The sequence below is a fragment of the Nymphalis io genome, chromosome 19, assembly GCF_905147045.1.
Source record: "Nymphalis io chromosome 19, ilAglIoxx1.1, whole genome shotgun sequence".
In the NCBI taxonomy this organism is placed as follows: Eukaryota; Metazoa; Arthropoda; class Insecta; order Lepidoptera; family Nymphalidae; genus Nymphalis; species Nymphalis io.
In genome coordinates, this window is record NC_065906.1 from 4,819,781 (window position 1) to 4,832,000 (window position 12,220).

Genomic DNA, 12,220 nt, shown 5'->3' on the forward strand with positions numbered 1-12,220 from the left:
TATAAAACAAATGTATTTTGTGTAAATCTAAAATTTATTTTAATTATAATAACGCATTATTTTAGCAAATGCAAAATGACCATACAGTTTGTATAAGAGATTTATATACCGGTAAGTTGGCAACCTTACAAAGGTCTTCGGAATATCATAACGAGTCAGCAACAGATTTATTATCTCTATAAATCATATTTAGGGCATACACTTCAGATTAACGTGCGGATTTATGAAATATATAGTGATGGAATGTGTAAATTACACCTTTGATATTAGCTATAAGCTTTTGGTATTAATGTACTTGCACTTACATTAGCTATAAATCGTAACTAGAGTCAAATGTGATATTGACATGGGGTACATGTCATTTCAAAATTATAACCTTGAAAATTTTTCTTTATTAAATTGTATCTTTCTTCTTTGTACTAAAACATTTATGTTCATTTTTATCATGGCAATAGAATAATATTGTGACAATGTGGATATAAGATATTTTTAAAAACGTATCGTTATATTTTTGGATTTAAAAAGGTTTGCGTTTGTATCAACTAATAATGTTGTCACGAGTGGAGCCTGCAGCACGTTATAAATATGATTTTTAAACGTGTGTAAGCTTATTTATGGTTCGCCTTAGCTTTTGTATGGTTGAATGACGATTAGTATGCACACAATACAGTAGCGCGGAGGCGAGAGGTGACGACGAGCCCATTTGGATGCGTGTGCTTATGTCTCGACGCGCTACGCATCTAAAAACACCTCATCATCACTATAAAATTATCTTCAAATTAATAAAAACTTTTATATAAAAAAAAAAACATTCTACCTGAGGCCTACTTCAAACAATGAACACCTAACATTTTAATATTCCATTTACATTCATAAGATAAACATAATTCATCGTGTTTGTTATAAACCTATACCTTCATGTACTGATTTTGTGATTGGTGTCACCCACGCACGCGTCTACATCGATTGCGTCTAGTCAAAGATTTTAATCGTACAGTATATTCTTTCTTTTTTACCTTTACTAAGATTTATAAATATAATAGAGCGCAAAATCGTTTGTATCATTTTGTAGCAATGATTTGATGTTTATACACGAATCTTACGTAGTTATTCGCTCTTTTCTTAAATCGTTTTTATTTGAATCTAAGCCGTATTGCTAGTTATTTGCGTAATTGGTGCATCTATGAATAGACGCGTATAAAGGGATTCAGTAGTGTGTTCGATCGAACTAATTTATCGGTTTGCGTTGGCAGCGGTCAGTATCGGCGATTAATAAAACAACATGTCCGCCGACTAGTTCGCCCGCAGTACCAGGCGATCATAACTCCTACAGAGCTTTCGTCGAGGCGCGGCCTCTGCCATTCACGAGCTTCTTTATGAATGAATTTACTGTGTGTGCGTCGGACGTTAACTCCGTCTCGATGCGGTGCGCTAGTGTTCCGAACACGTGTTTATTTGAGTCAACATGGTAGGCCGTTCATGAGAATTTTCTTGTGTCAACATCTGAACTTGCTTAGACAGAAATAACTTTCAGCTTTGTTTTCGCGAAGGAATAATATAAAATCCTGCATTGGCAAACTCGCAACGGTATAAAGTATTACTCCGTGTTGCTATTTCAGCTTGGTTGCTGTGAAGTGAAAACGATTCAATCTAAAGCTCCTACTAAATCTACTTTACAAAATTTAAATAAAAAGAAGAAAGTTTTGGGTTGCAATAATAAACCTTATTCTTAATAAAACGTTAATAAAATTATAACGTGGTATAATAAAAGATAACGCTGACTTTATAAAATTTATTTTATTATCTGTCAACTCTGATTATAATTACCCCACCATCTGATATACAAGTGTCTAAATTCAACATGTGTGAAGTCTCCGTAATAAAAAAAGAAACAGATTATTTCGTTCGTTTCGAAGCATATCCAATTTAATATACTTAGAGTCGGAGATAATTTTTTCGTAACCAGGTGACATACGAAACTTTCCACTCGGTCGAGCGTAAAAAACTGTTCAACACGCCATTGAATATAATGTTACTATCAGATTAATAATTTAATATATGTCAACGTTTTTAAAAGTAATTAAAGTAATTTTTTCACATGGTAACATTAAGGCATTAACCTACTATTGAATTTAATTAGATTGTAAAATAGTGTTTTATTTTTTTTATTTATTAAAGTGATAAATATTTCCTTATAGAGTTTAAATTTATTTGATTTGAACACAAAATAGAATTATTTTATAATGAGGCATAAAGTACTATAAGATAGCAGAAAGGATGTATATTTTTCTTATAAAATGGATGAAGTAGAAAGTTGAAAAAACTAGTTTCTAGCTGCGAATCAAGACCTTAGATATCGAAAAAAAAAACCACCTCATATTTTGTATCAAAAGATGGTATATCTACAAAGAAACCTTACGAAAGTGAAGTTAAATTGCAAATTAAATTAAAGAGATCAGTTTTAAAAACAATATACTAATTCATATTTTAACATCTTTTTACTCTATAGAAAACAAATATAAATGAAAATAAATAGTTTCCGCACTTCAGGTTTTACGATAATAACCGTGCAACTTATATATACTATTCCTACTAAAAAAACACAAACGATTATTCCAGTGTGTCATCCATCAAAGCCTGTTAAACTGTAAAACATATATTTATTTAATAATAATAATAAATAGTTATTTCTTGTGAATATTTTATGAAAATCGGTTAATTTTCAAATACTGCGCAACTAATATATATATTACTAGCTGCTCTGCATCAACTTGCATATGGTTTCAACCATTGGTATTAAACGTGCCTGTTCGGGCTGGTGGGCCGTAATGTAAAGTAACCTATAACCTTCATCGAAAATTAGGTTATCAAATGCAAAAAGATTTTTTCAAATGCGATGCGTAGTTTCAGAGATTAGTGTTAAAAAATTTAAAAGACATTCAGCTTTATTACATTAGTAGGCATAGATTTTTTCTACAGCATCCTAAATGATTATACCTGTAATAGGTATACATACTTTAATATAATAATTAATATATTTATGATTTAATTCAGTTTTATAAACATAAATATGAATAAGTATGCAACTATGTTTACAAAGTATAAGTAATAACTATTTAGCGTGATACATTGTAACTTTAGGAGGTATGGTAATGAAAACACACCACGTAGTTTTGGCAACATCCTGTATAGTGATCAACAGCGGGGGGATGTGAACACCGCAACATCCTGAGGTATCGTATGGACAACGATTTGCTTGAATCAGGTTAAATAGAATAAAATGTTGATAACTTGCCTTTATAAAACAACATCATTATTTTTTTTATTATTAATGACAAATTATTCTACAAAAAAACACAAATTTTTAAAACATATACCGCATGTGTTTATTCTTGTACAATAAATATATCTTAAGCAATTGCTTCAGCTAGTCGTTTAGAAATCTTAGAAGAATGAGATATTATTTACTAAAAGATTGAAGGACAATATAAGCAAAAAGTTATATGCTTTCTTTACAAAATGAATCAAAGAAAAACATTTCATAATAGCATGTAATATAAAACAGAGGCATACATAAGAACATTAAACAAAATTGCGAAGGCGTGTCCAGCAACAATATAAATAAAAATACTGGTAGCTGATATGATATCAGTTTTCCTGCTAATGAGAACAATACTCTAATTTATGGATCTATCACATGACACATATACATTATTAATATATGACACTATGTGATCGTACAACTACATCAAATTTGTATTATATAATAGTTTGATATACTAGTTTCCGCCCGAACTACGTCCGCGTGTGTGGGGAATAATTTTCAGATACACTACGTAATTTTTAACAACGTGTATGCAATATTTCATGATGAGTTAACCTAAGGTACCTAAAAGTATCTCTTGGTTTTCATATATAATTATTATTCTCTAGAACTTTTTCTTGTTGCGATAGTGACTTTAAAATCATAATTTTCACGCGAAAAATGATTATGTATCTTACTGAATCGAAACAGATAAAAAAGATATCAAATGATTTATATTTAAACGAAGATAATACAGACATGATTGATGTTACTAGACATGCTTGAGATCTTTATATTTTTTTCGTAGTTTGTTTGTTTTACGATAACGCAATTCTTGTATAACCTTTATTCTGAAAATAATAGATACTCTTGGTTATAACACTCAAGATTAAACTTTGATTGTACGTCTTAACCGGTGGTAGTTTTACATTATTAGTATTTATGTTCTCAAAAGAATTTGTAAAATGACAATAAAAAATTATGTTTTAATTTTATTTATGAATATATTTTTTCACGTGACGTTACGTTTTCTTGCAAAATTTATTTCATTTGCCGTTAAGATAATGTTCTCAAAGGATACCGAGTGGCGCTAAGAGTATGTGTAAATACACTTGTATCACCACATCCTTCCCACGTTAAATACGCGATGAAACAATAGACCCCTATTCTCAGCCCACCCTGATCTGAACCCACCACGTTTGTGATCCAGTTTATTGACCTTCTAATTATTTCATTTTTAAATTTTATGACCTTATTGAATCTCGATATAAAGTAATAGGTAGGCTTATAGTTGGCTATATAGTCCATAAATTAGTGTTGTTTGTTTTTAAAACTTCATATTGCCGCCATTGTACTGAAGTGTCTATTATATTTGACTTGTATCTGTATAGTTTATTTTTAGTATATGTGAGTATTAAAATATTGTAAATTTAATGGTGATAATAATTTTTAGGTACGTGATACATATTTTACGTTTAAAAACCACACAGGGGGCATAGTTTCATATAATATGCTTCGCTGTTTTCTATTAAAGGGGCTATGCTGAATGATTATCAAATAGGTGAAGCCCGAATAGAATAATGCGGCGCATCCTTGTTACACTGCAATTTCAGACGCAGTACTATAACCCAGTTTACGTGCACACTTGAACTTCTCTTTCCTTTTCCTTTGAATTTATGTCAAGGTTTTAAACTTACAAATAATACGGTTTACGGTTTAAGAATTTATGTCTCAAAAAAAGAATACAATTCATTGTAAATATTTGAGAAAACAAGATTAACATACTTAAATATTGTATATACAACACACGGGCGGTACACAAAAATAAAGAATAACTTGTTTTAGTTTAATTGGTCTTTTTTTTTATAGAATAGGAAGGTGGACGAGCATATGGGCCACCTTATGGTAAGTGGTCTCTAAATGCCCTTAGAAATTGGCATTGTAAGAAATGTCAACCATCGCTTACAGCCAATGCGCCACCAACCTTGGGAACTAAGATTTTATGTCCCTTGTGCCTGTAATTACACTGGCTCACTCACCCTTCAAACCGGAACACAACAATATCAACTGCTGTTTTGCGGTAGAATATCTGATGAGTGGGTGGTACCTACCCAGACGAGCTTGCACAAAGCCCTATTACCAGTAACCTATTTTAGTGTCTGTATTTTGATCACAAATCTTATGAAAGTTGAAGAATTTTAACAAAATATTTTCAAATATTAAGTTTAAAAATATTTTTAAGGTCTTTATTACTACTATTACTATCTAACACATATTTGGTCTTAGTTATAACATTATTATTATTATTACAATATTAGATATAACAGTTTAATTTCCATGACCATGGAAATTAAACTGTTATATCCGTTGTTGAATAATTGGTAACTGGATAGACACAGACAAGCCTGCATAAAGCCTTACAATTAGATAAATGTTATTCAGATAAAAAGTCAAATATAAATCAAAATTTTACACAAAAGAAAAAAAAAACCTTTGCTAGATAGGTTATTGTTGACTGAAACTAAATAAAAAGTATCCCATTTCTATCTATAAACCTTATATAATCTTTTTTTCATTCAAATCCATACAGACAACTTTGCGGGATTTTATAAAAATCATCTAAATAATTCCTTAATTCATTTTTTTTCGTGTCAATCATTTCATTTTTAATATTTGATAAGGTAAGGTTTATAAAATTTACTAACACATAGTTTAAACTGAAACAAGAACTATATGAAACCCAATAATGAAGGTCTGAGCTACCCAATTTTTATAACTCGGGAAAGAACGAAATATTCTAGAAGCAAATTATAAATTTACGTATCTCAGTCGAAAACACAAACAATTACATTTAAATAAATTGATTATTGATTTGTCTTGTTTTTCAGTTCTAATTAAGATTAAATTTTTTCACAAATTTAATTTGAAATATGTTTTACAATTAACGTTTTTATCACAATGAGAAGCCACTCATTTTGTATAACAAAGAATGTCGCCGTTAGTATCGGAAGTCTAAGCGGTAAAGTTTACTTTTTGTGTCCGATTATGCATAAAGCGCACAGACGCCATATGTCTTACTTCCCTTGACGAAAATAAAGATAATAACTCGATATAGTTGTAAAGCTTCTTCCTAAAATTAAGTGGGTTGTATGAGACATTAACTATCATAAATTATGTTATTATTTATAATAAACCATATTATGATACAAAAGTACTAAGTTTCTTACGTTTGTTCCTTTCATATTACAAATTGGCAAACATTAACTGCAAAATAAAAAAAAAAACATGTTATCGTCCTAAAACTGTCGTATCTCCGAAAGAAATGTCGTAGAAATCTTTTCATTTCTGATTTCTATCGTATGCGCTAGTCAACCATTGTGTGACATTGTATATTTTTGTATGAATCACTATTAGATAAGCCGTGTTGCGACATTAAATGCTTGTAATAGCTCGTACTGTTTTACGAATAAGGAGTTATCACCGTTCATAACTCAAACCGGACCACTGTAACCGAAGAACGATGTTTCCTTCCCCCTAAATGGTGTAACGAGGGAGATTTACAAGGTGTGATGCTATGATTGGAGATGTGACATTCAACCTTCGTACTGAGGAAATTGCAAATAATCTCAAGTGAATTTTCCACGTGCCGTTTTAGCGGCCTTGACGTTATAAGGGGAATAGTTAGGAATGCTACACTGTTTAGATAGTAATTGAGGGTATCCTTCTATTTATATAAACGAAATATATACATAAACAAAGGCAGGCATGCTTATAGTTCATTCGGTGCAAAGTGGTAACCTTCGTCCAGAAAATTACGCTACGAGAAGTGTAAGCCACTCATATCGTCAATGTGCCAATGACCATGGAAATTAAACTGTTATATCCGTTGTTGAATAATTGGTAACTGGATAGACACAGACAAGCCTGCATAAAGCCTTACAATTAGTTAAATGTTATTCAGATAAAAAGTCGAATTTGCTCTTAACGTATGTTGAATATAATTTGTTGATTTTTAATTTTTTAAATTTATTAGCAATCTTGAAGAGTCATCGGAAAGATAATTGTGGAATCATACCTAGATATGTATCACAATAATTTTGTGCATTCAATTTATATAAAAGTTCTGATTTAATAAATATATCACTCCAACATGTAGGATCGTACTTTTATTGACACGTTTAATTGGTGAATTTGTCTAGTGTGAGGATGTATGTTAAAAGACGTGATTACGTTTATAAAAAATAAAATGATAATCTGCGTTTTAAACAAAACACATTTTGTATGACGTGTATGTCATTTACACCAAAAAAATTAAACAAAAAACTAAATAAACTTTATTATTATGTACTCACCAAGGGACGCTTCAGGGTCTGTGAGGTCTGAAAGCGAGGGCACTTTCTGCATGGCTCTAGGTTCCTCTGGCTCGGGAGGCTCAGTCTTGATGCCGTCAGCTGCACCGCCTCCTTCATCGCACTGTTATATAAAACGTAAGGTGAACAATTAAAAAAAAATTAAGTGAGATGAAAAAAATAATACTTTATAATGGTTAAATGTATGCAATGTTATATCAGTCTGCACCACTTAAAAATATGAATTAGGTAATGCCAATAATGAATATTTTTTGAAGAATGACTATTTTCCGCCTGCGGCTTCGTCCGTGTGAGCGAAGGGGGAAGGGGGAGTGTTAATTACCCTATTTCCTTTTCTGTACTCCTGACAACGTATAAGCAAAAAATCATAATGGTCGGATAAGTAGTAAAGACTTAAAAGAGTAACAAAATATAATATTATTATATATATTATATTTGGGTTAGTGCAGTATAGCTCCGAGTCACATTTAAATTTTATTTATAGTGTACATTATTATTTTTTATTTTTAGTATTTAAATAGAATCATTTTTTAAATAATCATTTGTCATGTTAATGTATAGTAGAGTATTAACGCTATAAAAGGCGGCTTCTGGTCATTGATTCCTAACCGATTTCCACGTGTTTTACAAACAATACATGTGACTGATATCTGGACAGGAACTCATTTTTTAAAGACGTGTGCGTACTTGAATCTCATCGACATCATCAAGTCAATATACTATTCACGATGCGAGAACCACTTCCGTTAATGCTCTGAACATGCTATGCTTTAAAAAATCGCAAACAATCGAGCCGAGGGACAAACTAGTGCTCAATATTATCCTTTTCGCGGAATAAAATCGGTTTATGTTAATTCGTTTCATTATATATACAAAGAACTAAAACCCCGCTTAATCTAAATTCATGTATACAAGTTCGGAAGATAAGCAATTATTTAAAGTTATTACATTAACACATTATAATATGAATCATATTATAATATTTGTTGTTTTTTAATACCCTTATTTTGATGTTTAGTTTTTAATTTTTAGTCGATGTTGATACGTCACGTGAAAGTTAAAAGTTTTTATTTAAATTTAATTGTCACTTGCTTTACCGTTCGTGCATCGTGCACAAACTACCGAAGATATGCGTCTCACCTAATTTTTATTTAATAGTTCAATGATAATTTTTACCTATTATTATTATTATCTATTGGGCCTTCAGAACGTAGCTTAATATACATTGAAAGTAAAAAACATATTTCGAACGTACAGTACAGTCGATACATTTATTAAATAGAGTAGTGTAACAAGGAGAATCAGAAATGCGATTCAAGCGGGAAAAGCTGCTAAATTCTTGCAACCATTCCACATTCATGATTTGTTGACAATACCTTTATTTAATTTTGATTTGATTACGTTTGATTAAAGCGATTCTTATAAAGATATTAACAATATATTCGGCTGATTATCAGAATCTCAGAATATGCAGTATCAAACGTTTTACAATTGATAGCAACAAATAACATACATCAAAGAGTATATCAATAATATGAAATAAAAATGTCAAAATCGAATCAAAGTCCCCTCGGGTCAATCAGCAATGTGTTCTAGTTGTTATCTATAGATTGAGATACAATTGCCACGGATGACGTTTTATTTGATTTATAGATTTGATTTTCTTAAATATTTATTAAAAATAAACATTCATCATAAATAAAATTAAAAATAGTTACTGTACAAATCGTGACCGCGTGAAATGTTGACAAACAAACGTTACTTTAATTACTGCGTACAATAAATTTTAATTTTGTATAAATTGTATAAAAAACAATAAACTACTATTTTATGTCAGGGTGATTTGATTTGATACTAGGTTATGTCTAGGATGATTCTCGAGCCTGTACGGTGGTGTATCGTCTAGTAGCTGCAGATATCGAGGTCCTGGGTTGGAGCCCCGAAGAAATAAAAAGTAATTGGTTTTTTTTTTATGTAAATTAAATCTCAGTAGCAGCTAGAAATTTTATGTTGAAAGTGTTAACAGAAATCTCTTAAACCCTGCGCCTGAATTCTATCCGGTCGCGTCGGATTGCCGTCCCATCAGATAACAAGACTAGGAATACGAAACCTGACATTGTTTGTGTATACAGTTGAGCACTATAATCATTAACAACAACAATATCAATTTTCAACTCTAACGAATGAACGATTCATGAATTCACAGAATGACTGATAAAAACAAGTGTAACATTTTATACATATATATATAAGATTCAGAGCTTAATGTAGTTTAATTTAACGATAGAATTGTTAAAGATAATTTATGATATAAATAAATTAAAGACCATAGTATGCATTGATTAGGAATTCAGGCGGTATCGCGTTACCTACGTGCCCACGACGTCATATTACATTTCGTCAGTTTGCGTTGAGTGATTCATTCATGTTAATATTGAAATCATTAAAGAATCACAAATAGATACTTGGGTGCTCAAGCTTGAATAAATATTTTACAGTAATATTACAATTACATGAATATTTGTTCTTCATTTTACAAAAAAAATATTGTTATTATGACTTTTATAGATAATTAATTAATACTATATTCGTCTTTCGAATCTTTTTATTAACATCTTGAAAGTTTATAAATACCTAGACTTAATTTTGAAGTGAACCTGATACGTATAAATACGATATTCTAGGAATTAAGATTAAAATTTGGTAATGCGCTTGCTTTTGACCTGATTTTACTTTGCTTTGTATGACTGAATATTTTAATAGTAGACCCTAAACTAACGTTACTTTAATAATTGTGTATAATAAATGTTAATATGTTTACTAAAATCTCCTCATGTATTACAGGAGCATCATATTCAAAATGGACTTTTGTCTATATAACGTAAGTCACATCACATATGTATTTGTCACCAAACAAATTGTGTTATATAATTTTAATTGCAATTTAAATTTTATATACGCGAAAAGTAAATAGTAGGAAGTAAGTATTAATTTAGCTATATATATTTAGCTCATAGTATATGTAAGCCGTTTGATATACGTGGACACCTTGTCAAATATATTTTGTTCTTTACGCAAATTTCAGTTACAGCAATAAGAACGATTGTTTTATTTATTACTCATTCATGAATAGTATATAAAATATTTAACCTTGTTTAATTCGGATAATCTATTATACAGCTGGTATGGTGAGATATATATGTATATATAGGTAGATTTAATATATATGGTATAAAAATGCATGATAGTTAAGTAAATGCTCTTTAATAGACGTTCCTGAAGGGCACGATTTATCAAATAGTCATACTAAATGAGATCACAACCACGTACAAGTACTTTGACTTTAGACATATTTATGTGTAAATAGGTGAAAAGTCCTTGTAAATCCCTTCTCGTATAAATAATATTTTGATTTGATATATTGTAGTCAATTATACTTTCCCCATTCGACGATGCGTGTGCGATGATTAACCGGTAAACAGGGGTTATTTTTACACGGTCGAGAGCGAGGGGTCGCCACCCCTCTTGGCACGTGATTACCGATATGAGGGGCATGATCCCAATTCACTTTCACCTATAGCGACGATTGATAAACTATTTGTTATTTTTTTCGTCATTCTTGAGTTTAAATAGTTTTAATAGACTTCGTGTTAAGTGACATTCTCGTAATTTACTTATATACTGACACTTTTAAACAACTTTGTAGGACTGCTCAGTAATATATTATCGGATAATCTTAAATATGTTTAGGCTTTGTAATTTGCATTAATTAAGCCCATATATTAATTTAATTATACTTTTTCGTAAATATTATATTTGTGCAATAAATAACTCTAAATCAATTGATATTTCCAAGCTTTGCTTTGTAATTTTCTCTGTAAGTGACTTAAATGTAAATCTTTTGAGAAAATAAATGTCTCAAACCGTAACCTTTGTATTTGCACAAATAAATATTAATAGTGAAAGACAAAGAAAAATAAAAAGTTTTACGTGTAAAGATTGTATTTAAAACGATTTTATTTTAGGAATATTCTTCGAATACATACGAGTATATTTATTACTATTAATAATGCTATGGTTAGTTAATTTTACTGTTATTTTTTTTTTCAAAATTGGAAAGGAAGTTGGTAATATATGAGCAAGGTTAATTGACTATTTGTCGCGCACCATCGTTTCGGTAGTGATGTGTGTGTCGGCTCGAACTTGTCTCATTATATCACATGTCACTACTTTTTAAACGCGCACAGATAATCTATGGATTTAGTTAATCCTACAATTGTAATAAATTAGACCTGGATTTGAATGTACATAAATAATTTCCTATTTAACTAGTGGCTACTGTTAGAGAAGACATTTTGTTTTATAAAATCATTAAAAATGTTAGTAATATCATTTTATTAAATTTCTCTTAAAAATATAATATCAACAACAGAAAGCAGGTTTTTATCATAAAAATAGTGTTTTTAAAGTATACTGGAAATGCCCGTTTTTAAGGAATTATTAATATTCCTATTTAATCTTCCAATAACGCGCATAGTTGGGATGG

The 12,220-nt window shown here is 30.3% G+C and overlaps 1 protein-coding gene across 1 annotated transcript in view; it reads right to left on the reverse strand.

The window, feature by feature from the left end:
* The window catches only part of LOC126776071 (ETS-like protein pointed), a 125,428-nt gene that overhangs the window by 89,132 nt on the left and 24,076 nt on the right, over nt 1-12,220 (reverse strand). Inside the window, exon 3 of the mRNA XM_050498340.1 lies at nt 7,657-7,777. Coding sequence (XP_050354297.1) covers nt 7,657-7,777 — 121 coding nt within the window. The remainder of the gene's footprint in view (nt 1-7,656; nt 7,778-12,220) is intronic.